Source organism: Parambassis ranga, chromosome 1 (assembly GCF_900634625.1).
Source record: "Parambassis ranga chromosome 1, fParRan2.1, whole genome shotgun sequence".
NCBI lineage: Eukaryota > Metazoa > Chordata > Actinopteri > Ambassidae > Parambassis > Parambassis ranga.
The window spans coordinates 4,892,279-4,917,953 of NC_041022.1; the positions used below are offsets into that span (position 1 = coordinate 4,892,279).

General features: G+C 50.6%; 5 protein-coding genes and 1 long non-coding RNA gene across 7 annotated transcripts; 2 read left to right on the forward strand and 4 right to left on the reverse strand.

Annotated features, from left to right (window-relative positions):
* Nucleotides 1-1,535: 1,535 nt before the first annotated feature.
* Nucleotides 1,536-2,601, forward strand: LOC114441223 (uncharacterized). The gene is made up of 3 exons (XR_003671250.1): nucleotides 1,536-2,211; nucleotides 2,297-2,356; nucleotides 2,452-2,601. It is a non-coding gene; the product is annotated as an uncharacterized LOC114441223 (long non-coding RNA).
* Nucleotides 2,167-7,894, reverse strand: aars2 (alanyl-tRNA synthetase 2, mitochondrial (putative)). 2 transcript variants are annotated; one of them, XM_028414013.1, is made up of 23 exons: nucleotides 7,559-7,894; nucleotides 7,218-7,406; nucleotides 6,998-7,143; nucleotides 6,740-6,931; nucleotides 6,516-6,660; nucleotides 6,290-6,435; nucleotides 6,098-6,206; nucleotides 5,967-6,005; nucleotides 5,731-5,845; nucleotides 5,527-5,654; nucleotides 5,257-5,395; nucleotides 5,006-5,175; nucleotides 4,820-4,933; nucleotides 4,580-4,720; nucleotides 4,361-4,498; nucleotides 4,193-4,296; nucleotides 3,920-4,028; nucleotides 3,724-3,849; nucleotides 3,532-3,642; nucleotides 3,362-3,445; nucleotides 2,970-3,083; nucleotides 2,661-2,871; nucleotides 2,167-2,554 (listed from the first exon to the last, which is right to left on the reverse strand). In XM_028414013.1, the coding sequence occupies exons 1-22, from the start codon at nucleotides 7,793-7,795 to the stop codon at nucleotides 2,704-2,706; spliced, it is 2,964 nt and encodes a 987-aa protein (XP_028269814.1). In that variant the 5' UTR covers nucleotides 7,796-7,894; the 3' UTR covers nucleotides 2,167-2,554; nucleotides 2,661-2,703. The 2 variants fall into 2 exon arrangements, with proteins under 2 accessions (XP_028269814.1, XP_028269822.1); XM_028414021.1 differs by lacking the exon at nucleotides 2,167-2,554 and having other exon boundaries at nucleotides 2,599-2,871.
* A 1,172-nt stretch (nucleotides 7,895-9,066) lies between these two features.
* alg13 (ALG13 UDP-N-acetylglucosaminyltransferase subunit) lies at nucleotides 9,067-15,255 on the forward strand. Its single transcript, XM_028416409.1, has 25 exons — nucleotides 9,067-9,233; nucleotides 9,403-9,486; nucleotides 9,649-9,699; nucleotides 9,815-9,861; nucleotides 9,943-10,015; nucleotides 10,102-10,183; nucleotides 10,266-10,431; nucleotides 10,621-10,684; nucleotides 10,825-10,942; nucleotides 11,024-11,088; nucleotides 11,175-11,275; nucleotides 11,360-11,445; nucleotides 11,522-11,771; nucleotides 11,891-11,998; nucleotides 12,077-12,227; nucleotides 12,358-12,529; nucleotides 12,632-12,667; nucleotides 12,741-12,796; nucleotides 12,946-13,014; nucleotides 13,113-13,242; nucleotides 13,358-13,477; nucleotides 13,575-13,615; nucleotides 14,202-14,313; nucleotides 14,394-14,504; nucleotides 14,682-15,255. The coding sequence occupies exons 1-25, from the start codon at nucleotides 9,114-9,116 to the stop codon at nucleotides 15,050-15,052; spliced, it is 2,784 nt and encodes a 927-aa protein (XP_028272210.1). The 5' UTR covers nucleotides 9,067-9,113; the 3' UTR covers nucleotides 15,053-15,255.
* Nucleotides 15,256-16,665: 1,410 nt separating this feature from the next.
* On the reverse strand, nucleotides 16,666-18,227 carry LOC114442642 (uncharacterized protein CXorf40 homolog). The gene is made up of 2 exons (XM_028416396.1): nucleotides 17,709-18,227; nucleotides 16,666-17,643 (listed from the first exon to the last, which is right to left on the reverse strand). The coding sequence occupies exons 1-2, from the start codon at nucleotides 17,965-17,967 to the stop codon at nucleotides 17,435-17,437; spliced, it is 468 nt and encodes a 155-aa protein (XP_028272197.1). The 5' UTR covers nucleotides 17,968-18,227; the 3' UTR covers nucleotides 16,666-17,434.
* A 121-nt stretch (nucleotides 18,228-18,348) lies between these two features.
* On the reverse strand, nucleotides 18,349-22,925 carry LOC114437362 (wiskott-Aldrich syndrome protein family member 3-like). The gene is made up of 11 exons (XM_028408012.1): nucleotides 22,820-22,925; nucleotides 21,309-21,448; nucleotides 21,063-21,197; nucleotides 20,793-20,946; nucleotides 20,602-20,719; nucleotides 20,483-20,527; nucleotides 20,262-20,386; nucleotides 19,929-20,195; nucleotides 19,717-19,856; nucleotides 19,429-19,641; nucleotides 18,349-19,328 (listed from the first exon to the last, which is right to left on the reverse strand). Exons 2-11 carry the CDS (start codon nucleotides 21,439-21,441, stop codon nucleotides 19,165-19,167), a joined length of 1,494 nt encoding a protein of 497 aa, XP_028263813.1. The 5' UTR covers nucleotides 21,442-21,448; nucleotides 22,820-22,925; the 3' UTR covers nucleotides 18,349-19,164.
* A 668-nt stretch (nucleotides 22,926-23,593) lies between these two features.
* On the reverse strand, nucleotides 23,594-25,604 carry LOC114441093 (opsin-5-like). The gene is made up of 6 exons (XM_028413870.1): nucleotides 25,475-25,604; nucleotides 24,829-25,034; nucleotides 24,639-24,738; nucleotides 24,454-24,558; nucleotides 24,153-24,376; nucleotides 23,594-24,079 (listed from the first exon to the last, which is right to left on the reverse strand). Exons 1-6 carry the CDS (start codon nucleotides 25,602-25,604, stop codon nucleotides 23,594-23,596), a joined length of 1,251 nt encoding a protein of 416 aa, XP_028269671.1.
* Between the last annotated feature and the right edge of the window lie 71 nt (nucleotides 25,605-25,675).

Consider the following 25,675-nt stretch of genomic DNA (forward strand, 5'->3'; position numbering starts at 1 on the left):
CTGTCTCTCTGTCTGTCTGTCTGTCTCTCTCTGTGTCTCTGTGTCTGTCTGTCGCTCTGTCTCTCTGTCTGTCTGTCGCTCTGTCTCTCTGTCTGTCTGTCGCTCTCTGTCTCTGTCTGTCTCTGTCGCTCTCTTTCTGTCTGTCGCTCTGTTTCCCTCTGTCTTCTTGTCTCTCTCTGTCTCTTTCTCTGTCTGTCTCTCTGTCTGTCTGTCGCTCTCTGTCTCTGTCTGTCTGTCTGTCTGTCTGTCTGTCGCTTTCTGTCTGTTGCTGTTTCTCTCTGTCTGTCTGTCGCTCTGTCTCTGTCTCTCTCTGTCTGTCTCTGTCTCTCTGTCTGTCTGTCTGTCTCTTTCTGTCTCTGTAAGCCTTCACAATAAAAGCACCAGTGGTCTGTCCTGTCAAATATTTAATAAAAAAAAAAAATAAGCCTGATCCGTCATGTCAGAGATCAATACTGTGAATGAGCTGTCTGATGGTTGGACCTGATGGACCCAAGGACCTGCAGCCAGGCTGACCATCTGTTCCTCTGAACCCTCTGGCTCTGGTTTTCCGTGGATCATTGCCTTCTTCTTTTGAACAGGTTGTTTTATGTCTGAGAGGTCAAAGGTCATGAACCTGAACCAGGACTACGAAGCTCTGCGGCAGCGCTGCTTCCAGACCTGTTTGAGGAAGACACATTTCCAGCGGTGCTCTCATCTCTGACGTCATCACAGAAACCAACACCTGATGGACCTATCCAACCAGTCCGGATCTTTACTCTGAAACCAGGTGATCAATACGCACTTTTGTATCTGTTTACGACCTGATTGGCTGATGACATTAAAGCAGCTGACAGCACGTTCAGCTCATCACACACACACCACAAACAGCTCTCAGTCTGGAAGAACAGGTTTACAGAGGGCACACACAGACACACACAGCTCTCAGTCTGGAAGATCAGGTTTACAGAGGACACATGCACACACAGACACACACACGCACACACTCCGCTGTGGTCCGTTTGTCAGCTGATAAGAATCTGTGTTGTTGTTAAAAGTGCAGATTAAACAGTGATCAATCAGATCTTAGTGTTTATTAACAAGCCGTGTTAGACTGAACAGATTTCGATCATCAAAGCTGTCTGACCTGAGCTGGAAGCTTCCACCAGCTGTGTCCCTCAGTGTGTGTGTGGAGCTGTGTGACGGGTCGGCAGGAATGACAGATTACCCAGTCCTTCCCCACGCTGAGCGATGACAGCGCCTCCTGCTGTATGGATGCAGGCTCAATAAATCCCTTGTTGGAGCCTGCATCATTGATTCAAATCAATAAAAAACAGAGTAAGGGTGATCCTGATCCCGACTTATTTACAGCGGTAACATAGCACATCCAGCTGGAGGAGGACCACGTGACACAGGGGACGCCGAGGCCGGCTGCAGCTTTGTGGGTTTTGCGATTCAGGGTTGCAGGTCTGTAGCTGTCTGCAGAGTCCTTGTTCTGAACATCCTGTTCCAGGTTCCTGATGGGGTACCACCATCGCCCAGCAGAGGGGTGAGTTCATAGTAGCCTTTTAGGTGCAGTCAAGTATGAAATTGATAAGTTGTCTGTCTTATCTTTTTATTTATTTATTCATACAGCTCATTTTACAGTCAGAACTGTCTCAAAGCTCTTTACAGAGACCCAGAGCCTGAACCCCTTCAGATCAACAGTGTCCCTTTAACAGGAAGAAACCTTGAACAGGACCAGGTCTGACTGTGAATAAAATTCACAGCCATAAAACACTGATATATCAAACAGGTCCAAATAATAACTGATCACAGTGTTTATAGTAGTATTGATCATCAGCTGCAGCTCCTGAACTCTGCTGCAGAAAGCAGTGGAAAACTGGGTCTGCTGGAGTTTCAGGGGCTGTGGACCAAGATGGATCTGGTGTCATTAGACCCCCTTTAACTGTCAAAATAAAAGCTTTATTCTGCCAACCCACGGTAAATATTCTGACAAGAACGTGTTGACGAGTGGGATGTGCACAATTCAGGGACAATGAGTTCCACAGAGATGAGGACAGCTGTGAAAGAAGCTGCTAGAAAGTGTTGCTTGTTTACTGACCTCTGACCCCAGCTCCTGCTCCAGCTCTTGCTGGTCTCTGTGTCTCAGGTTTCAGTCTGAATCAGGTGCTGGTGGCTCAATACAGTGAACCTGACCTCACCATTGACTTTGATAACTTTGTGGGATGTTCGGTGAGTCCTCTCAGTCTTTTTTGGGACAGACACGTCCACTGAGCACGTCTTCACCGCTCATGTGAACCTTGTTCTCTACCTGCAGACACCTTTGACATCTTGGACAAAAGACTCCTCTGGGGCGGTCGAGCTCCACATGTAGGAGGTACTGAGCATCTCTGCGAGCATGCACACGTTTCTTTCTGAAGAAACACTGCTGCAATTTATTTTGAAAATCTCATGTGTGTCATCGTCCTGCAGCGGCTCCACGTCTCCCTGCTCTGAAGATCCTGAGATGCTGAGATGCTCCTGAAGAGCTGCTAACAAGCTGCTTCCTGTTTGTACTCTGACGTGTCAGTAACACCTGCACCGATTGGTTCAGATGTTAAATTAAAGAGGGAAACAAAGGACGAGTTATTTTTGTTTTTATTCCTTCTAAAACAAAGAAACATTTGGGGGGCGGGGCTTAAGGTCTCCATCAGAAGACTGTAATGTCATTGTCCCTTTACGACGTCATTGCTGTGTTTTCTGGCAGGCAAACTCCTCAGCCCAGCTCAGGGCTTCTCTAATGTCTCTGCTGCTCCCCGTTCCCTGGGCAACCACCACTGACCCTCCAGCACTCCCCCCAAGGCGACGACACACCGCTACTGCCCAATCAGAGGCTGTGAGGGACGGAGAGCCCTGTGGAGGGAAGAACCAGCCTCTTATTCATTGATCATCCCGTTGAAACACTCCTGCAAGACACACGCTTGTTCCCAGGAGGAGGATCAAATGGTTACCTTTGGAACCTGGCAGGCACAGAGCACCTTCCCAGAATGCCTCTGGTGAGCGAGCAGCATTACATGACTCAGCGGAACTGCCGCACTCAAGTGGTTCACCGTTTTCATCACCACCTGAAACACAGCAGACTGATCACTGATCAAAGTCAATGATCCTCAGCTAATCAATCACTTGAACAGTAATCTATTAATAAACAGCAGAAAAATGAGAAAGATCTATTTTGAGGTTTTCCTCTGAGTGACCCTTTGATCGACTAATTGATCAGTCTGTGATTAAAGATGGATGATTCTGGAGTGCCAGACTCCACCAGCTGCTTAGCAATGCTAAGCTAACTAACATCAACAGTGTCTATATGGGTCATGTGGAGCTCTTCAGTTCTGCAGCTTCGTACCGACAAAGAGTCTGTTTCCACCAAGTCCACCAGCACGTCCTTCCTGCTGTTCTTCTTCAACAGATCCTGGGCTCTTACTGCGGCCTTAGCAAAGCATCATGGGAAAAGGCGTCAGGGCAACAGTACAGAACACATTTTCACCTGTATGTGTATCTTGTGTGTGTTTTGACCTCTCTTGTCTCCAGCTTCCTGACGGCGGTGTTGCTGCTCCTCTGCAGGGCTCTGAGTCGACCCTGCAGTTCCCTGCGCTGCCACTGGGGGATGGGGGTGTTATCTACAGCCTGCCAGACACAGTTCAGGGTCACACAGAATGTTTCACTGATGTCTCAAAGGCTGCAATGCACCATGGGTACTGCACTTACATCAGAGAGGATGCCGACTTCCTTAGCGAGGCGCTGGGCGGACTCAAGGCAGGAGGGGGAGGAGCCTGACAGTCTGGTTGACAGTGAGTCCACATCCTGAGACAAAACCTGACCCATCTCCCGGGCCTGAAGTTTCAGAGGGGTTAAAGTAGCAGTCACACATTTTAGAAATCAGAATAGTCATGTGATCACTGACCCGCATCGCTTCCTCTCCCGTCACAGCGACAATGCGACTGATGCCCTTCACCATCTGTCTCTCTGAGACGATGACCAAGTCCTCAATGGCTCCGGTCTGCAGCAGGTGACTAAACACAGACAAAAGACCTGAGGCACCCGCAGAGACTCACACACAGATAAACCTCAGATGGGAGGACGGATGGAGACATGCAAAGGTCGACGGGTGGACAGAAGACATTAAAGGTGGACAGGTAGACGGAGGGACAGGTAATTAGGTGTGTTTCGGTCTTACGTTCCACAGCAGAGCTCTACAGACATCTCTCTGTCCATCATGCCGTCCAGCAGTGCAGAGGCCGGCACCTCCACTGACACAACCCGCACAGGGTCCGGGTACACCTGCACAGACGGACCGTCAGCCCACAGGAGACTGCAGAAAAGGCTATGAAACAGAAAGATTTACCTCGTCCACTGTCCTCAGTCCGCTGATGGTCCTGGCTCTTTGCAGAGGGACTTCCTGGCTGTGGACGACCTGATTAGCCGACACGATGTTGTTAACGCATGATTCTATCTGCTGCAGCTGAGAGACGCTCAGAGGGCCCTGAGGAGGACAAACAGGACACATCAGAACCAGCAGGACTCTCGCGGTGTCTCACCTCGGCAGCCAGACGGACAGTTTGACCTTCACACTGAAGTCGAAGCGCAAGCGGTCAGCTGACACATGAGATCCTCGCTGCTGAACGGAAGGACCCAGAACCTTCCTTAGAGCAAAGTTCAGAATGTGAGTGGCCGTGTGCTTCACCATGCAGGACAGTCTGTGGGCCTGAGGACAGGTGACAGGGAGGGATATAGCAGAAAGAAGGACAGCTGTACATGGCTTCTCTCTTATTGGAAACATTGGTTCTGTGCTGCTGGTTCCTACCTGGTCCAGGTGCAGCTGGACTTGGTCTCCAGTCTTCAGACTGTCAGCAGCAGTCACCTGATGGACCACGTACCCCCCCACTTGGAACACTGTGTCCACAGAGTACACCACATCCTGAGAGACAAAGGACACCTGGAGTCACCCGATGGCAGCAACATTTCCCATGGTGCACTTCTTTAAGCTGACCTGCAGTCCATCCCTGGTGAAGTAGCCTCGGTCATGTGATTGCCCCCCCTGCTCAGAATAGAAGCAGGTCTGGTCCAGGATGACCCCACAGTGTGTCCCCTCGGTGACCTCTGACACAAGAGTCTGACCGGTATACAGGGCCAGGACTGTCGCACTGCATGCTGGGAACACTGGGGGTGGGGGGAGGGGGATTGTGCAGGTCACAGGTTTGAACACAGAGAGGGCCTGTCACCTGTGCGGTTGAGACGTACCATAGCGGCCATGTTCCAGGCTGTACCGGTATTTGAGGTCATCGTCAGTGTGAGGGACCCCGAGGCGCTGTAGCTCAGCCAGGCTCAGGACGTCCAGCATCCCTGGGGCCGGGCCACCCGACCGCAGCTCCACCGCCACCTGAGACGCAGGCACTGCCACCTTAGTGTCTCCACAGGTCATTCACAATAAAAGCCCTCTGTCCTTCAAGCTAATGCCCCCAGGTGCATGCAGGGAGCTAAAGCTGTTAAAGCATGTGAGTGAGGAAGAACCTTGTTGTTCTCTTTGATCAGGCGATCCAGCTCCTGCCGGTTCACCTGAACTCCCCTTTCCTCCAGCATGAGGTCCACCAGGTCCAGAGGAAAACCCAGGTCCCTGTGCAGAGACCAGACCACCGAGGCTGGAAAACAGAAACCGGGTCACGATGACATCACATCACTGGTGTCTTGTTCCTAGAGACCTGGAAGTGAACTGACCGGGGAAGACCTCCTGTGTGTAGTCCTTCCTGCTGAGTGTGCGCTGGATCAGCCTGCTGCCCTGCTGCAGAGACGACAGGAAGTGAGCCTCGCTCTCATTGATGATGTCCACAATCTGGAAAGAAGACAACTTCCTGTCACATGACTGGTTCACAATGATACAAAAGAAGAGACACCATGCCAGGATGTTACACCGTGTCTGCCATCACACGTTTCTGACCCACTGATGGACTCACCCTGCTGGCCTCCCTGTGCAGCTCTGGATACGCGTCACCCTGCAGACCACAGAATGTGTGTCTACATAAATATGTCCTCATCAGAGGAGAATGCACTTCCTGTCTGAGGGACTATGGGAAATATATTTTACCAGAATGTGTGCAACAGTTGGAACCAAGCTGGCCAGTGCTCCTTGAGGAGCCTGAAGGACTTCCACGCTGAACCGGACCGCCCGCCTCAGGATCCTCCTCAACACCAACCTGACACACAAACAGTAAACAATGCCGGCCAGCACCACATCACAACACTGACGGCTGGGGGGGGGGGGGGGGGGGGGACTCACTCGGCGCCTGACATTCCCGGATGAACACCGTCGGCGATGCAGACCGATAAAGTCCGGATGTGGTCAGCAACGACTCTGTAGGCCAAGTCCACCTGCCCTGTGTCTGCTGCGCCGGTCCTGCCACCATATGGCCGAACCTGCGACCTCTGAGGTCAGAGGTCAGACATGTTACTAGACAGCAGAACGATGGCTAAGTGCTGCTGTGCAGCGATCTGGGCCCACATACCTGCTGGATGGCGTGCAGCAGCGGGGCGAACAGGTCGGTGTCGTAGTTCGATCGCTTTCCCTGTAGGACGCTCACCAGCCGCTCCAGTCCCATCCCAGTGTCCACGCTAAGCTGTGGCAGCTGCCGCAGACTGTGGTCCGCCTCCCTGAGCGCACACACACACACACACTTAGACATGAGGGTGGCAGCTGGTTGTGTTTGTGTGTGATTGTGTGTATGTTAACCTGTTATACTGCATGAAGACCAGGTTCCAGATCTCTACCACCTCTGGACTGTCAGCATTGACGAGCACCGCAGCATCTCGACCCCCTACGTAGTCGTAGTGGATCTCAGTGCAGGGGCCGCACGGGCCTGAGTCCCCCATCTCCCAGAAATTCTCCTTCAGGCCAAATGGTAGTAGGCGACCAGGAGGGACCCTGAGGAGCAGATGGGTTAGTCAGCTGACCAGGAAGCAGAGGGACACCTGCTACAGAAACACCTACCCTACGTCCAGCCAGATCTGTCGGGTCTCCTCATCTGCCGGCAAACCCGACGCAGCGTCCCCCCCAAAATAAGATACGTACAGCCTGTCGGCAGGGATTCCATAATGCTCTGTGAGGAGGCTCCACGCCATTTGACACGCCTCCTCCTGATTAGATGGCACAGAGGGGGTTAAACAGGAAGCGACCTGCTGCAGTAAACAGGAAGTCACCTGCTCCTCACCTTGAAGTAGTCTCCAAAGGACCAGTTTCCCAGCATCTCAAAGAAGGTGTGGTGGTACAGGTCTCTGCCCACATCGTCCAGGTCATTGTGTTTGCCGCCGGCTCGGACACATTTCTGGCTGTTGACCACACGGCGGTAAGAGGCCATCTCACAGCGAGGGTCCACTGTCCCCAGGAAGACCGGCTTAAACTGAGAGGAGAGAAGAAGAGCTGACCTCAGCCCGGCACAGCTCAGACTCTTCACAGACTCCAACCTGTTTCTGTTCAGCCCCGAAAATATGCTATGTGTTGCGGCTCGTACACCAGCCCGGGCTGAACGGACCAGACCGTGTCCACACTGACCTGGTTCATGCCGGCGTTGACGAACAGCAAGCTGGGGTCCCCTCTAGGCCGGACCGGGGAGGACGGGACCACCAGATGCTCGTGTTTCTCCCGGAAGAAGTCCAGAAATGTGCTCCTGATTTGCGAGGCGGACAGTTCCGGAGGACAGCCGCCGAACGAGCGAGCTGAGCCGGCAGACAGGAGGCCCGGCGGCCCGCCAAAGGTCCGGAGTCTCCGGAAGACTGTCTTTAACATCATGGACCACAGATACAGGACCCGGACTGAGCCTGGGGTCTGCTGACCCTCACAGGCAATACAGCTGTAATGGAGCGCATGCGCGCTGTGACGGATTCTTCTTCGCTTGGTGCTGTTTCTTCTTCTTTGGTGTAACGGCGGGTGGCAACAAACCTTCAGGTACATTACCGCCACCTAGTATGTTGTGTGGGCCTGAGCGGGTACAGACGTCTCTGAGATCTTTTGAACCATCTTTGAAAAGAAAAATCCTTATAAATCCTTTGAAGTCTGTCCTTTATTAACACTGATGCATCTGTTAATCCTCTGTACTTGTTCCTTCTATAAAAGTAAGACCGCAGGAAAGGTGCTGCTGTACCTGATAATGGAACTGCCCCACAGAGAGATTTAGCGCCATCTGCTGGTCACTGGACGCAGCTGCTCCACTGTTACCATTAATCGATTTGTGAGCATAGTAAAACATAGTAAAAACTAGTTATTTTATTACACACTCATACACAGATAAGATCACAGAGAGGTAATGCTGTAACATCCACACGGCCCTCCTCTTCATCCTCCAGCACCTAGAGTCACATTGTCCCGTATGACGGTCCTCTGCTTCCTGGGACGCATCATCGCCCTCATCAGGACCTCACAAGGGAGCTGGACACTAGCTCTCTCCTCAAAGAGTCTCAACAGAGGATGCGCTGAAGAAATTCAACCTGCCAAACCTGCCAGAGATGGTCTTTGGTCCTGATAGAGGATTAATCCTCCTCCATCACTGAGCTTCTCTTCAGCTCCTACATCACAGTCTGCAGAGGACAGAAGCAGACTGCAGCATATCATCCACTCTACCTCCCAGCAGGACCTGAACGTCCTCTGGACTCTGAGGCCCTGACCTCTGACCCTTCTTACCCTGGAGACAGACTGGATCCTGCTGTGCTTGTACAGCTGCTTGATTATTTACATCCAGATATGTGACACATTCCTATATATAAAAATATATGTTATAAATGAGTGTTTCTCCTTTGCATGTGTAATAAGAGTCACATAAACACAAACCATCATGCACTGCGGCCTGTGTGACGCCCAAATAAAAACAGCATGACCTGCCTGACGACAGGGGGCGCAGCTGAGTGATGCCCCGTCTGTTGCCATTGTAATCTTTGTCACGTGTTTTAAAAGTTAACGGCTTTATTTCGACCGACCCTCTGCGGGTCCGTGAACGCCTCAGCGGCGCGCTCTCATTAGCCTTGATTAAAAACACACCTGTGGCGCTGCCGTGGCTCGTGCTGCGGTCTGACCCGACTTTCACCGTGGATGTGGAGCTCAGCTCAGCGGCGGCATGCAGAAAGGTCTGAAGAAGTACTTCGTCAACATGGACGAGTACCTGTCCAGTCTGGGCCTGTACCGCAAGATGGTGGCACGAGACGCGTCCAGTCTGTTCAGAGCCGTGTCCGAACAGGTGAGCCGGGAGGAGGCCGCGGGAGAGGCAGAGAGGGGGCGGGGTGAGGCAGAGGTCCCTGCAAGAGGTGTCACTAATATTCACACCTGCACTCACCCGTGCAGCGAAGACTGTGCTCTTTCACTTTCACTGAAATAACTTAAGTGTGTGTGCGCGCGTGCACGTGCAGTTGTTTTTTTCCCAGAACTACCACCAGAAGATCAGACTGGACTGTGCGAACTTCATGAGAGCCAGCAGGTGTGACTTTGAGCCGGTGAGTTCATGGCAGCTGTGTGTGTGTGTGTGTGTGTGTCAAACACTGATCTTGTTTTTCTTCATCGTGTGAATCATGTTTGAACTTCATCTGTCACCTCTGACCTCTGCTGTGAAAGTACTCGAGTACTTCAGCTCTTAGTTACTGGTCTCTCTGCTGCAGTTTGTTGAAGGCTCTTTTGAGAAATACCTGGAGCGTCTAGAGGATCCGAAGGTGAGCAGTTGACCTTTGACCTACAGCCCCTGACAGCTGTTTCCCTGCTAATGGTGTGTGTGTGTGTGTGTGTGTGTGTGTGTGTGTGTGTGTGTGTGTGTGTGTGTGTGTTCAGGAGACGGCGGGTCATGTGGAGATCAAAGCTCTGTCTCAGCTCTACAGGTGAGAATGGCTCCTTAGAAATGATTTGCTGGCTCGGTGTGGGATGTGGATTATGGGATGCGTGTGTGTGCGTGCCTGCAGGCGCTGCTTCGTGATCTATCGTTACCCAGGGAAACCACCCACGGTGATCTCAGATGATGACTTTGTGGAGAAGGTGAGGATCAGGGTATCTGGTCACATAACGCTGAACTCTGGCATGTCATTGGTTGTTGCTGACTGTTGGTGTTCTGCGTTGCCTAGGTGACACTTTGTTGCTCCATCAACGGTCACTATGACATCATTTACCCAAGGAGTTACCCCGCTTCTGCTGCGTTCTGCCAGTGTGAGTGCTGTTCAGTGATTGACGAGGAGTGTGTGTATGAAGTGTGTGTATATAATGTGTGTGTGTGTGTGTGTGTGTGTAGCTCTTTTGTACGAGCTGCTCTACACACAGGTGTTTGGGTTGGAGGAGTTGGAGCTCTGTCAGGCCATGGAGACCTTCAGGGTTGGAGGTCGTCGCTATAGAAACAGTCCATCAGTGTGCAGCGATGTTGACATTGGCTACGACATACCTGAGGATCGAGGACACAAGTACACACACACACACACAGCTGTCAGCTCTCAATCAAACTGAGTTCAGAGTCATTGATCATTGATCATTCCTGCCACTGAGGCAGTGTTCAGGTCGACTTGTCAGAAGCTGATTGTCAGCATTGTCATTGATCTGAACAGGTTGTTATGGATTGTTGAAGCCTGATGGTGTGTTTGTTCTACCTGCAGGGAGGAGGTGGAGGCAGGTGGAGCTGCTGAGGAGAAATCCAGAGCAGTGATCGACGACTCAAAGGTTCAGTGTTTGTGCTGAACATTCACACACGCCTGTGTCACATGACCTGAGTTGAATGATGATGTCATAGACAGAAATGCTGTCTCAGCTGCAGGCTGAATCACACGGAGTGTTAGTTCTAACTCGTTGTTGTTGTGTAGCCTCCTGCAGAGGCCCCGCCCCCCTGCAGACTGACCCTGCCTTACAAAGTGATGAAGTCTCTAGACGGAGACGTCTACAGAAACCTGGAGTTTGACGTTTGGCAGGACACCTGCAAAGGTAACATGAATACAAATAAGCACAGCTGCTCGAGTTGTCATCTGATTACTGTAGTAATGTGATTACTGTGCTGTGTGACAGAGATGCAGAAAACGGACTACATGGTGTTTGCAGGGAGGCAGTACTTCCTGGGAGACAAATGTCAGGTAACAGAGAGTTGCAGGGACTTTGCCGCTTCACCTCAGTAACACAGCTGACTGTCACGCACTTCAGACTTCTGACATGTGTTCAGGTGCGTCTCGAACCGAAGGGGAAGTACTACAACGCCTTCATCCAGGAAGTGGGAACCCACTCGGCGGCTGTGACTGTGTTCATCGAGGAGCTAGGAGAGAAGTAACCAACATCACGCTGAACCTAACTGTACTGTCTGCTTGTGTCTGCACATCCACCTTCTCACTGCGTCATTGCGTTTGATAGACACCTGGTCCCTCTGACTGACCTGAAACCAGTCAACCCGGTACCTGCCTGGAATGTGGCTGCTCCCACCAGAAAAGGAGACCTGGGTACGTTCAGATCAGATCCCCCCCACACACACACACAAACATAAACAAGTGTGATGACCTGTAATGTCTCTGTCAGACCCGGACTCTCGTGGTCAGCGTCATCGCCATCGGTACTTCAGGAAGTCCCGAGGCAGCAATGGGGTGAAGGGGGTGGAGGTGCTGATGCCACCACCTGGCCCTGCCCCCTCTGCCCTGCCCCCCCGCTTCCAGCCAGCAGGCCACCCTCGTCTTCCACCTCCACCATCCGCTGGAGCCATGACCTACGACCCCTATGCCCCCCCCCATCACCACCCCCCTTCAGCCAGACCTCGCTACGGGGCCTCCAGGTGATGCACACACACGGACAGGTCATTGCTCGGACATTGAAGAGCATCTGTTAATGTGACGTGTGTGTGTGTTGGTCTGTGTGTGTGTGTCATCTACGTGTCTCATGGATTCTGGTCAGAAGCTCCACCCGTTTCCTGAACCGTCACCTGATTGGTCCACAGCTGACATATTTCCATCCTGCCAGGCGATATTATCACGACTATGAAAGCTATGCCTTCAGGTCACGGTACACAACCACAACCAGCAAGCGCTGTTTGCTAAACTGCTTTGAATATTCTGATTGTGTGTTGGTTGGTTTGTTCAGCCGAAGTCGGCGGCAGCTTGCAGCTACTCTGAATAAGGAGTGCCAGTTTGGGTTCTCGGCGGAGGCGGTGGAGGAGCCAGCTGATCTGGATGCGGCCATCGCATACTACCAGCTGGACGAAGCAGGTGACACCGTCTTCTCTCCAATGCCGGTGAGAACGAAGACACATGTGGGACAGACTGCTCACATGTTCGTAGACACTTCCTGTTCGTGGACGTGGTGTCTCACAGGGGCGGCAAGTGTTTGATAACCTTCATGGTTTTTGTCCAACTCCACCACAGGCCCCAGCTGTGGCTCCGCCTCCTACACTGGGAACCCCACCCCCTACCCCCGGCTCCTCCTTCAGGGTTCAGAGAAGTTCGGGGCCCCACACACCTGCACCTCCACCTGGAAACCCCTCCGTCTGCTCCTCAGAGGAGGACCAGGAGGAGTCGAGCACCGTGGAGGACCAGGGTAGGGATGAACCTTTAAAGATACCTCCTGTTATTTCAGCCTGTGTGTGACTTCTTTATTTGGAGACTTAACAAAACATGTTACACTGTGTTTGTGTGTCAGTGGAATACACAGAGGGCTACATCTACAGCACGCAGGGTAAGAGACCTGTCAGACGTTTCATCTGAGCCGCCATGATTGTAGACAGGAAGTGACAGTTAAATGTTTTCAGATCCGAGCTACCAGACATCAGGAACGTACACTGTGGCCGAGCCCTCCACCAACCAGGTGACGTTGACCTTTCACACAGGCTGAATACGTGTGCTAAGATAAAACTTAAGTCTCATTCAATACAATCACAGCACAAGTGTCACTATAACCCAGGTTGGGTTAACATGTTGCCATCTGGTGCATTTATGTTGTCTCTTGTTGTGAAGGACGAGCAGGAAGTGGGCATGGTTGACTCTCCGACAAGGCTGGATGTGAATTTTAGCTACGCCCAGCAGGTACTGGTTCTGTTGGCCTGCTCTGCAGTGCCCCCAGCTGTTTCTGCAGGACGGCGCTGCTCCTCCTGTATGTCCTCACCATGGTGTGGGTGTTTCAGGTGGTGAAGCCGCTTGCCGTCATCTGCTCCTCACCCTCCTCCTCCTCCTCCTCCTCGCCTTCATCGCCGTCATCCCGGGTTACTGCTGCGGGTCACCTGCCAGCTGCTGCACTCACACAGACACGCTCAGGTACAAAGCATCCGATCGGAGCGCTCTACTGGACGCCATGACTGTCTTTGACACCGTGTCCAGTGTGCACATGTCTAAACGGCTGAAAAAATCACAGGATGTCTTTGGTCTTCAGTTGCCATGGCGATTCCAGCTGCCTCCCCCTGGTTGGTTAATGAAATGGGCGAGCCGCTTTGCTCTGTGGTAGCTCCGCCCCCTTACTCCTATGACCCTAACGGCAGTGATTTACCCAGAGGTCAGAGGCCAAACAGCTCACCATCTACCGTGTCCACTTATACCTTTGTCTAACTGTGTGTGTTTGTGTGTGTGTTTCTGTGTGTGTGTGCAAGCAGACTGCAGAGTCCTCCAGTATTACTTCAATTTGGGAGTCCAGGTAAAGCACTGACCTGCTGCAGGTCACACTGGGGAAAAAAATCTGGCTAAAGCGGGATTCGGGCCTATCCAGATGTTTTTTTTCTGAGTGTGAACACCTCGAATCCGGCAGTATCCAGTTTGATTTCAATCCGGCTAGATCCACCCACGAGAGGTGGATCCACCCACGAGAAGTGGATCTAGCTGGATTGGCTCAAATGTGGCTCTGGTGTGAACGCAAATGTGGCTCGCGAATCCGGGTAGCGACATGCTACTTCCGGTTAGCGATGTGCTACTTCCGGTTCACGGGGTGCGACACGACAAAAAAAACGCACGACGCATGTGCAAATGCGGTCCTACCGCGGCCTTAACGGACTCTGTATATTACGAGGCGGCGCCTAGTGGTTTGGAGGACAGCAAACACACTGGATGAAGCCGGATTGAGTGCAGACACAAGTGTGTGCTAGCCAGATTTGAAAATAGGTCTGAACGCATCCAGCTTAAAGGCTGTCTGGGCTCAATCCTACTCTAGCTGGAATGACTTTCTCCAGTGTGAACGGGGCCTAAAGACTTCCTCTGACTTGTGTCTGTCCTTCGTCTATCCTCAGTGGTACCATCAGAGCTCGTGGCAGCAGCAGGTCTACTCCCCCGCCACCCTTGAGGCCCCTTACTCCTACCAGCACTACCCCCCCTACCAAAGCCAGGATTCCCCACTGCACGGTAAGCTGTGATGTCACAGTGATTTATTTGTGATCGATCTGCTGAGGATTAGCTGACCCCATCCTCATCTCCTGCCCTAGCTGCCTCCCAGTCCTACTCTGAGACCGGTCGGGGCTCCCATCAGCCCCCCTCTTCCCCCTACCCAGAATCTTACAGGTCAACAGATGGACAAGCGGACGGACATGGCAACGGTCAGTACTAACTACTCAAATTTAATAATCACTGTAGAAATGAGACGTTAGCTTATGGTCACAGTATAAAGTGACTGGATGTGTTAAAGTAGTGAAGAAATGAATTAACGTACAAGCAGTAAAGAATATGAGGCTTATTTGTCTTTTGTCTCTTCATGTCTCCTCCCACATGCTCAGGCCCCGTCCCCTCCCTCGACAGCTCCTCTGCTTCCATCGGCCCTGTCCCTCCAGGCCCCGCCCCTTCCTCTGCTCTTCTGTACCCTGATCAGACGCCCATCCCCCATCCCCAACTTTTGCACCTTCCTTATGAAGCTCCACCCCACGCTACCTACCTGAACTCAGCCCCTCCCCCTACTCACCCCAACCACCTCCCCCATCACTCTACCTACCACCCATGCCTCCCCCCCTCTGCCCACTGGGGCTCTGTCTCCACTGGAGGTCACACCCCACGAGTTTACTGCCCGCCAACCCCTGCCCATGTAGTCGGTTACATCACTGCCCCACCCCCTCACCACACGGCTCCACACTTCATCCCCCCAACCATGTGAGGCACACAGGGTACCGGTATGTTCAGTGAACATGTCCCTGCAGATGAGTGTTAGTGTTCGGTGTTGTTGTTAAACGGTGTTAGTTTGCTGGGTGGTGATGTTAGCATTTGTAAGCCCACGTTAGCATTTAGCTTGTGTATTTCTGTTAGAAAAAAAGGTCAAAGGTCGTTCTTGTTCGACTAATTTATTAGTGCTCTGTTATGGTGGCTGGGTTGATGCACTTTCCTGTAAAAAGATTATGTTGAGTTTATGTTGCATCAGTCAACCAGAGGGGCAGGGCTGCAGCTGGGTGTGGCCAGTTCCTGTTGGACAGACGTTTGTGTTTTGGGTGAATAAAGTCTTTCACAGCAGACATGTCTTTCTTTGATTTCTTTGTCACATGACCTGAATGATGTTAGTGTCAGAACAAAGATGGCTGACGGGTCATCCCACTGTAAAAGTCTGAAATGGGTGCAGCTTGTTTGGATGATGTCATCTTTAGTGAGTGTCCATGACACGTTCATGGCCCAACAAATTCCTCACAGTGGCTCATGGTACATATTACTAATGAGGAGTACACTACTGCTACTTCATGATGCATTGTGGGGAAACATCGAGGGCCTGAAACATCACACTACACCTTTGCACAGCAGAAGGCCCCACACAATATCAAAGTCAGCCCACGTCCACATTGTTAGTGCCAGCTCTGATACACAAACGGGTGAATTTGTGATTAAAAAGTCATGTTTGAGATCAATAAATGCTTGGTTCAGATAGACCAACATGTCTGTTTATTTAAACATTTCTTTTGTTAATGGAGGACTTTTTTTGGGGAGAATGTGAATGGTCGTTTAGCATATAATGCATTTTCTTCCATGTGACAATACTCGCACATCTGAGCAAATCTCCCAGGTGTTCCCTTCATTATGACACCAAAAGTGTTCAAATACACTTATGGTTGCTTAGATATGCTCTATTCATTTTGGGCATGTCATTTTCAAGCTGAGGCTTTGAAATAGGCTTGGGGTGGATGATTGACATATATTCATAATTTTAACTTGGCTTTAGAAAGACAGGTGTTCTCCAGTGATGACTGTAAGCGCAGATGTTTTTACAGTAGATATAAGTTTATTTCTGTGGTTTCCTTCTTCAGAATCAGAGATCCTGTGTTAATGCCAGGGGAACTACCCCCCTCCAGCTGCTCCATGCTCAAGGTTAGAAATATAAAATAACATGACGAGTAACAAACTTCTAAACAATAATGAACATTCCAGGCAAAACTCCGTCAAGTCTCACTGTCCCTGCTTAATGTCTACTTGGTGTACCCTATATTAAAGCCAGAGGTTTGAGTCTGCAGTCATATTACTGATCATTTATTTTAGCAGGTTTGAGTGTAAATTCACTCTTTGTTCTTTAAAGCATTCTTTTGTGGATATAAGGTTAAGTTTATTCAAATTAATTGATCTGGTAAGGGTGCAGCAGACATCGTGGAAGTTGGATTCAGCCCCGGCCTGTTATCTGAGCCATTTAAACCATGTGTAAATGGTTTGACTCCTGGATTCAGCTAATTCTCCCCAAAGTTCTATATATTAGAACACAACCGTTAACATTACTAATCAATAATTCAAATGATCTTCAAGAAATAACCATTTATTTAACAAGGAGTTCAAAATAGTTCAATTTGCAGATGCTGCATATGCTGTAGGGTCATAAGCGGTGGTAGATGAAACTCTGTCTTCCGGTTTATCTCTTATTAAAAATTAAACTGCTCCTTATTCTTTTTTTTTTTAGAGATGAGATGTTGAGGTGAACAGGATCCAACCAAACGAACAGATGTTCCATTTACCCACAACTTCTCCCCATAATCCCCAAACATCAGTCTTCCAGAGCGAGTGGCTTAAGGGAGACATTGATTATATCACAGATGTAATGGATGATAATGGCTCCAATTTAAATGAGACTTTATAGAAAAATGTGTTCTCAAAGAGAGAGTAGTAATGATGTACAATACTTCATCAGTGTTACCGAATGTATTGATCGGACAGTGTAATTAATAACAAATGTAATAAATTGAGTCAAAGCCCACTCCAAGTGTCAAACGCCTCAAAGTCATAAAGTGTGTTCTGTGGCAGGACTTCTCAGAGCTGTGAGGTGGAGGATGTGCCGCCATCTGAATGACATCACATCCTTTTTATATGGATCCAGCCTCGTCCCTTTCACATTAACACAATCACTTTCGCCTCTTCTGCTTTTCCATTGAAGCTGCTTTTATTATTTGGCTGCTCTGTTTCCTGTTGAATTTGGAGTTCATGCCTTTGGTTTGCTTCATGATGATCTGCTGTCTGCACGTCACACTGCTCAGATATTGTTGTTATTATTCGGTCCACTCTCAAATGCGTGTTGTCATGGCAACAGCTCAGCAGGTATCTCCACAGTCCAGAGGTCGCGGTCTCCGCGGGCGCTCAGCGGCTCCTTCAGCCAGCGGGGGTTGAACAGCTGGGTCAGGTGTTTCTCCTGAAGGCCAACCAGGACGGCCGAGTCCTCCAGGTGCTGTAACTCCTCCTGTTGCAGGGAGGCGGGGCAGAGCCAGGTGCAGCCCACGTCCACCAGTCCTGAAAGACACAGACAGGTGACGCCTTCAATGACGCTTTGTAAGAGTGGATGGTTTCATTCCCACCTGCCACCACTCCTCGGCCGAATCTCTCCCCAGACTCCAATAACACTCGGATCTGATCCTGGTCCATCCCCAGCCGGGCGCTCAGTACCTCTCTCCACTCCGCCCCCTCCCAGTCCCGCCAGGCAACGTGGACTGCCAGGGTTTGGTTCTGCAGCGGGGCCAGCACAGGCCGCCACCGGCTCTCCACCGTTTTCACCCCGTCCAGAACCAGGCCGGCATACGGCTGCCGGAACGACAGGCACCGCACCTGCACCGACATGTCTGCCTGTAAGTGCCTCCAGTCACACAGCAGCGAGCCTACATCCTGAGCGTGGCCATCTTTTCCACGATCTGTGTAAATGAATAACGCGGCTTCCGTCCGTTATTGACAGGTTCGTGTGCAGATGTTCCGAGTGTGGCCCACATCCACAGCTTGTTGGCAGTGATTTAATATTAACTCTTAAAGCTCGTTTATATATTTATGTGTAAACCTCCCCGCTTCGAGGCCCAGACCAAACCTCTGACCGTCCGCTTCCGGTTTCTGTTTCTTCTTCTTCGTGGAAGATGTGCAGCAGCTCTGCTGCCCCTTTCGGCTGACGATGGTGAAACATTAATGTGATTAGAGTTCATTCTGTCACACCCGAGCAAAGAGAAGCAGCCGTCTGCTCACAGGATCATTTATTAGCTTTAATAAATAAAAGTATTAAGGAAGTAAAAGTTCAAACGCTGTTTTCACCAACATGCAAATCACAGCAGAACCACGTGATAAATACAACCAATCACAGATGGGACGGAGCCGACAGCACACAGCCAGCTGCCGTTATCAGTGCTGCTTATGACATCACCAGAGGAGAAAATGAGCCGTTTCGTAAATGATGTCATCTTGTAACTGTGACGTGACCATGTCATGCAAATCCGGGACGTTGCGCACAGTTACAATGGCAACCAATAACCATTTAATGAGCCAGCCACTCAAGATTTACAATAAAACCAAACAAAAATAAATGAGATATTCGACATGATGTAACAAAAAGATCAAATATACTGAAATCTGTTTGAAAAGCATGGTAAAGACACAAACATTGGATTCATCTCCAGAGAAAGCTTAAAATATTCAAATGGGAAAATCAAAGCCTGTCAGAAGTGAACCACAGCACAGCAGCCTGCACCTACACTACACAACTTCATTTTCACATACAAATGAACTGGTGGCGCCCTCTGGTGTCCTCTACCACCTGACCAGCAGCAGTCCATCCTAAGGGGGCACTGCAGGATTGGGAAACAGATTCTGATGTCCTGTCTGTTCACAGCTGTATGTTTGATTTGCTGTCATTTCTGTGTCAGATGTGACAGTCAAAGAAGCATCAGACTAATCAAATCATAAAAACTGTTGTGATAAATAATGAACCTGTTGACTAGTTCCAGCAGAATATCGTTCTTTCTGGAGCAGAAACTTTGTTGCTGGTTTTTGGCCGCCTCAGTCAGACCACTCCTGGTCCTCGGGTTCAGACTCCTCGTCTGATTCGCTGTACTCCACAGCAATGCGTCGCGACAGGATGGTGGCAACATCATTTCCTGCAGGCTCACGCTTCTTTGCTTCCTCCTGCTCACGCTGCTCCTGGACCTTCCTCAGCTGGATGCCTGCAGGCCATGAGAGAGCAGCATCTGGTCAGCTATTTGACTAGAGCCAACACAGTGTTAGCTAACATCAGCAGTTAGCATGCTAACAGTAACTGCTGACCTCTGCGTATAGCAGCCAACAGGTCGCTGCGGGCATCATTCATTGGCACATTTGGACCGCTGGGAAGCTTCCTGCTGTCTGTTGCTGGGGGCAGCGGGGGTGCAGCAGAGGATGGAGCCAGGCCTCCAGGACAAGTGGGGGAGGGAACATAATTAGAGGGTGGAGGCGGGGGAGGGGAAGGGCTGTAGGGACGAGAAAGGACAGCAGCACCACCTGCATACAAACACAGACATATTAACTGACCTTGATCAGCTGACGTCCACAGTGAGTAGAACCAAAGGTTGTTACCTTGGCTACCAGGTACACCTGCAGAATGCAGTGGTGTCCCAGTAGTAGTGCTGTGGGTGGAGCTATTAGGGAACACCATCTGTCCTGCTGGTGGCATGAGAGGAGGCGGCGGTGGGGGGGCTGGTGGGATCTGATGGTCGCTGTGAAGAGAGGTTGGAGTTACAGACATGTCATGGTTCAGCCATAAACACAAACTGGGTCTGTGTGTGGACCTGGCATCCTTGGCGACGTTGGTCCGTGCCCCATTCTGATTGGGTGTATTGGCAAGTGGAGGCGGGTGGTGGTGATGATGTGGCTGGTTCCGGCCCAGCGAGTGCTGGCGGGTAGTCGCCGCGGCAACTGCAGAGGATGCTGAGGTGGGCCGGAGGGCGCGATCCAGCGACTGAGTGTGACCGCTCCCGCTAGTTACCATGGAAACAGGGTCCTTCCCATCATGGGCGGCGTGGTGGTGTGGACTGGAGTCGTTGGCCATTCCAGACCTGAGGGGGGAGGGTTTAGTAATCACTGCTGCAGACCAGAGAGGCAGGGGTGTATTGTGTGTGTACCTGTCAGGCGACATGGAGCCATCAGAAGTGTGGTAAGGTGATGGTGTCACTCGAGCATCTGGGCGGAGCTCCTTGTCATATGCCATCAGGTTCCACTCTTGCCGCCTGTTACGAGCTTTACGGACCTGCAGAGAGAGTACAGGGGTCAGCAGGTATGCCCCCTACAGGCTCTTCCTGAGAAGACTTGGGTGTCTGACACTCCTAACATGGTGAACACTGACCTTCTTCACCTCCCGCCCGGATGACTCCTCCACGTGTTTCTGCTCCTGCAAACAAACCGAGTTCAGAAAAGCAGGAAGTGATTTTTTTTTTACATGCAAAAACTAGAAATAAGTCCAACTTTTTGGCGCCGCTTCTCTTTGCGTTTGTTCTCAGTGGCCTGCAGCATCTTTTCCTTCCACAGGTTAAAGAAGTAAGATGGGTCGGTGTAGAACTTGAGGCCGTCTTTTTTATCGTCTCTATGGAAACAGAAAAATAATATGACAACGTAAACGTTAACAAAGAAAACTTTCTGATGAAGTTTACACTGACCTGTATGGTGTCAGGATGTTGAGCGGTGGGGGCTTGTCACACCGGTGGTACATCTCCAGCACCGGATTGAGGATGGAGCTCCGTGACACCACCTGCTGGTCCTGAATGGTACTGCTCCGGAAAGCCTTCCTCATGTTGATGTCCTGTAAAGACACTGAGGAGGAGAGGAGGAAAAGGTGAAGAGTATGTTGGAGGAAGAGTGACGCTGCAGTAATCGGGGGGGGGGGGGGGGGGGGGGGGGGTCTTGAGCCCTCCTGACTTCTCACCCACCTTCCTCCACGGTGGAGTCCAGCTGTGTGACCTTCACCGCCAGCTGGTCCACTCTGTCTTGCAGGCTGCTCATTCTCAGGTAGAAGCTGTTGGCCTCCGTAAACAACTCACCAAAGATGTCCTCCGCATGACGGCCTGCAGCCAGCAAAGGAGACCACACAGGCTTCTGTGATCGATCTGATCTGTCATTGATCAGTGTGTTGTGTTTGATTTTATGGATGTTAATGTGTCCCTGACATCACTCACTCAGTCCTCCCAGCTGCTTGATGACTGCAGCCAATGTGCTGTTAGTGACACACTCCAACTCGCTGGCGACGCCATCAGGCAGAGTGCCGCGGCAAAGGTATCTGGGCTCAATGATCCGCTTCACCAGCGGCATGGCTGACCTGCAGAGAGACAGATGTTGATCAGATCAAAGAAGAACACAAAAAGCTGCAAAAGGACCTCTAAGGACCTTTCATCATCTTTGTGAGGAAAATATAGGCATAAAAGGCACCAAACGAACTGACAGCACTTCCTTACAGAACTCTGGTTGGTCTGAACCAGCTATGGTTCAACATGAGCTCTTAGACTGATGCCTCTCCAGAATCCAGCTGCCTTACAACATGACACGCTGCATGAGAGCAGCCCGAACAAAGTTCAGCGCCACGATGACCACGGTGACTACAACGACCATGAAGAGTCCAGCTGCTCAGGGTGTGACATGTGGTTCTGGTCTGAGGTGCTGACTCCCCCCGCTGCCTGTTACAGCTGCAGTTTCTGTAATGACCAGCAGGGGCTGCTACTTTGGTTGGAGCGAAAGAATCGGTGTGAGTGTTCAGACACTGAGCACTGCTGTTTCAGGGGCATCGCCATGGTAACACAGTGAGCCTTCACATCACGCTCTGCTTCCCACATCACACCATAGTTATTGTTGCTAGGAGACAGAGGTGGGAGGTCCTGCATCACATTATGTTACTAATAAGAGTAGTAATCGGATTACTGTAGTCGGAGTGCTGCAGTGACTTCACCAGCAGGAGGCGCTTTTTAGGCAGCCAATCTGACAGCTTCATTAACAGATATTGATTATTGATTATTACACTGTGATGCCCTCTGCTGATCAGTGTGTCAGTGTGTGTAGAAATACTCTGAAGCAGTCATGAGAACATTATTATGGACACAGAGAAACATGACGTCATAGTCAACACAAGCTGCCTTTAAAAGGAGGTCTCAAGCAAACACACACACCACAAAACACACACAAACACACACACCACAAACACACACACACACCAAAAACATACACACACACACACGAACATACAGACACACACACACACACATACAGACACACACACACCACAAACGTACAGACACACACCACAAACACACACACACCTACACTCACACACCACAAACCTACACACACACACCACAAACGTACAGACACACACCACAAACACACACACATACAGACACACACAAACCCACGCACACACAGACCAACACCACACACACATACATACATACAGAGGTAATCAGAGCAGACACGGAAATAACGTGTATGACGTAATGCAATAGTGTTTGTGTGTCCGTATGCTGTCACTCCATTGATCTGGTGATCAGCTGATCGGAAGATTTCGGACTTGACAGCTGATGACGTCAGCTGTGATCAGTCTGCAGAGACGGTCACGCTGATTAATCCTCGCGCTGATTCACTGATGATAACACGTCAGTTACAAACTAATTGGAGCCTATAGGGGATCGATCAGACTCACCTCGGATTGAGGATGGTTCCGGTCCGGGGTCTGGTTCGTTCTGCTACTGTTCCTCCGTCACAGAGCGGCGCACGGCGGACTCATCCTCATCTGACCAGGATGGATGCTGCGAGAGAGAGAAGGAGGAGGGGCACAGGGGTCTGACTCGCCCCTCCTCGTTTCCTGTCGGAAAACCTCGGCTTGTTGAAGCTTTATGTGATTTATGTCAAAGGAAGGTTCTCAGTCATTCGGGTCATTTTATTCAAGAGTAAGAGCAAGGCAACACCACACACACAGATACACAAGTGCATGATGGTTAAATTCCTGAGCCATTAACAGCCAGCAAACTGATCACAGGTATTGATCAGCTGTAGGCCTGTAGGTCAGCCTGTTCTCCTTCAGTACAAAACATCAGAAATCAATACTTTAAATGCCACAGAACCCAACGAACACGTGTCAGACATACTGTTTCTACTCAGGTTCAAAAACATCAATAATCAACGTTCAATCAAAATGTAAAGCTTCCAGAAACACATGCACACAAAAGACCTGCTGTTGTCCACCTGTCCACCAGGGGGCCTTTGATGTCACTTCACATCTGTTTAACTGTTTGATGACAGCAGTGGCAGTCTTGTTCTGAAAGCTAAGCTAAGCTAAGCTACACTACTTTGTGAAGTGTGGTTCAGTTTGACTCTCTGAGCCCCCCCCCCCCCCCCCAACTCGTTCTTCTTCTATTGGTTTATGACGTCCGCGCCATGTGCTGGTGTCTGTCTGATCACACATTTCAGCAGCTGGTCAGAGTCTCTCACATTCAAACTCAGAGCCAGTCTCAGAGGGGCGGGGCATGTCAATGTAGAACACCTCCTTGTTGACCGGTGGTGGTGTGCAAGGGGGGCTTCCCATCCTGCAGTCTGGTGTAGGCGCCTGGATCAGCTGGTTCCCAGGTGAGTATTTCTTCTCTGGCCGGTTCAGAGGCCCTTTAAGTTTGGCTCCACCTCCTGCTCCGTGGCGGGCATTGGCATCAGCCTTTGGCTTGAATCGTTTCAGCTTGACAGTGTCTTTGGCATCGTGGGTGCAGGGCAGCAGGACGGCCACATCCTTGCGAAATTTGGAACTGAGTCCAAAGTAGATGAGGGGATTGTAGAAACTGGCAGACTTGGCGAAGAGGCGGGTGAAGATGCTGGTAAGGTTGGGCACGTGGAAGCCACAGGCTGACCACATGGACACAACAGCATACGGGGACCAGGCCAAGATGAAGGCCGTGCAGATGACGATGGAGACCTGGAGGGGACAGTAGGATGACAAAGTCAAAACTCTGAACTGACAGCAAGGACTCGTGATGATCAAGACTCACAATGGTGACGTCTCTCTCGATCTTCCTCTGGCGGTCGGTCAGGTCTCCCTCTGATGTCAGAGCATTGCCTCTCTTCACTGTGTTGATGATTGACACATAGCAGAAGAGCATGATGAGGACAGGGATGAAGAAGCAGAAGATGAAGATGGAGATGATGTAGGACCTGTAGAGGTTGGAGTAGTTGGCCTTGGCCCAGTCAATCTCACAGGTCCCATACCCCCGGTCTACAGAGGGAGACGTCAGAGGTGTCAGAGGTAAGTCAAATCAGCAGCTGAAACTGTACTCTGTGCGGGCCTCCTGCCTTTGTAGCTCCCCCAGCCGAGGAGCGGTGCTCCTGACCAGAACCCAGAGGTGGCCCAGATGAGCAGCAGACACACCAATACGCTGGTTCTGTTGATGTATCGTGCTGAAACACAGAAGTTAAAAAGTCAGCTGTTTTAAGAGCTGGCTTCTCATTAAGATGTTACCTGTGAGACCTGGCTGCACCTTTACTGGGGTGACATCCTTTAATGTAGCGAGTGATGCTAATGACTGTCAGTGTGTTGATGCTGCTCAGACCAAAGACCAGCGTGAAGAAACCGTCCACCTGCACAACAAGAACCAACACAGGTGAGACATGCCTCCACCTACACACCAGGCTCAGCCATGTTTCGGGTGTGTCTCAAATTGTCAGTACTTGGCAGGTCCAGATGGAGGAGATGAGGTAGTCGCTGTCCTGGAACACGTTGAAGATCTCGATGATGCCTCTGGAGTAGCCAAACACAGAGATGCTGGCATCAGAGATGGCCAAGTTGAAGGTAAGGTAGTCGGAGGGCTGCAGCGAAGCTCTCTGTCTGTACAGGACGAAGAGGACGATGCTGTTCCCGAACCAGGACAACCAGCCTGGAGACAGAGAGGACATGTCTGCACTGCACACTCTGTGTGTGTGTGACATTTGTTTTGTTTTGTATAATTAGTATGCCACACCACATGGGGGCAGTAACGTATTATAACGTATTGGTGAGCAGTAGGAGTGTAATCTGTTTATTTGGACCAGGAGGCTCTCATGGTTCTGCTTCATCACTGGGAATAAATATAGTTATTTAACATAATTTAACACATGTTACACAATGAAAGCCGCACTGATGAGAAACATAGTAGTGGTTTGTTCACCACCTGTCTTCCGGTATCAGCCGATCAGAACATAAACACTGAACTCTCAGTGCGTGGCTGCTGAAAGTCTTTAACACTCAGACGACAGGCTGGAACCAAAGCTCAGAACAGAGCTGAACAAACACAGATGAATACTGTGTGTGTCTTTGTGTTACACTGTGTGTACTCACCCAGCAGCAGCAGGTAGACTCCAATGATAGTCTCTCCCTGGTCAGACAGAGGGGGATCTCTGCCACCCCCCAGGATGAAGCTGTGGTTCCTCCAAGGGGGGCCATCTGCAGTTGCACCACTGAAGGACATGCTGTGTTCTGTACTATATGTTATATGATGTGTGTCTGTAGTCTCCGTGCTGCGTTGTTGTCAGGTGTTGT

Coding starts and splice junctions, on each gene's coding strand:
- aars2 (XM_028414013.1), bottom strand. CDS start 7,795: ATGATGTTAAAGACAGTCTTCCGGAGACTCCGGACCTTTGGCGGGCCG. Junction 6,932..6,997: donor CAGATCTGGCTGGACGTAGG/GTAGGTGTTTCT, acceptor TCTGCTCCTCAG/GGTCCCTCCTGGTCGCCTAC. Junction 6,207..6,289: donor CCGGGAATGTCAGGCGCCGA/GTGAGTCCCCCC, acceptor TTTGTGTGTCAG/GTTGGTGTTGAGGAGGATCC.
- LOC114442642 (XM_028416396.1), bottom strand. CDS start 17,967: ATGTCGGTGCAGGTGCGGTGCCTGTCGTTCCGGCAGCCGTATGCCGGC. Junction 17,644..17,708: donor CGGCCGAGGAGTGGTGGCAG/GTGGGAATGAAA, acceptor TGTGTCTTTCAG/GACTGGTGGACGTGGGCTGC.
- LOC114437362 (XM_028408012.1), bottom strand. CDS start 21,441: ATGCCGCTGGTGAAGCGGATCATTGAGCCCAGATACCTTTGCCGCGGC. Junction 19,642..19,716: donor AGGTGTACCTGGTAGCCAAG/GTAACAACCTTT, acceptor GTTTGTATGCAG/GTGGTGCTGCTGTCCTTTCT. Junction 19,329..19,428: donor GTTGGCTGCTATACGCAGAG/GTCAGCAGTTAC, acceptor CATGGCCTGCAG/GCATCCAGCTGAGGAAGGTC.
- alg13 (XM_028416409.1), top strand. CDS start 9,114: ATGCAGAAAGGTCTGAAGAAGTACTTCGTCAACATGGACGAGTACCTG. Junction 10,943..11,023: donor TTGGCAGGACACCTGCAAAG/GTAACATGAATA, acceptor GCTGTGTGACAG/AGATGCAGAAAACGGACTAC. Junction 13,243..13,357: donor ACTCACACAGACACGCTCAG/GTACAAAGCATC, acceptor TTTGGTCTTCAG/TTGCCATGGCGATTCCAGCT.
- LOC114441093 (XM_028413870.1), bottom strand. CDS start 25,604: ATGTCCTTCAGTGGTGCAACTGCAGATGGCCCCCCTTGGAGGAACCAC. Junction 25,035..25,474: donor AGTCTACCTGCTGCTGCTGG/GTGAGTACACAC, acceptor CTCTGTCTCCAG/GCTGGTTGTCCTGGTTCGGG. Junction 24,377..24,453: donor CGGCTGGGGGAGCTACAAAG/GCAGGAGGCCCG, acceptor CTCCCTCTGTAG/ACCGGGGGTATGGGACCTGT.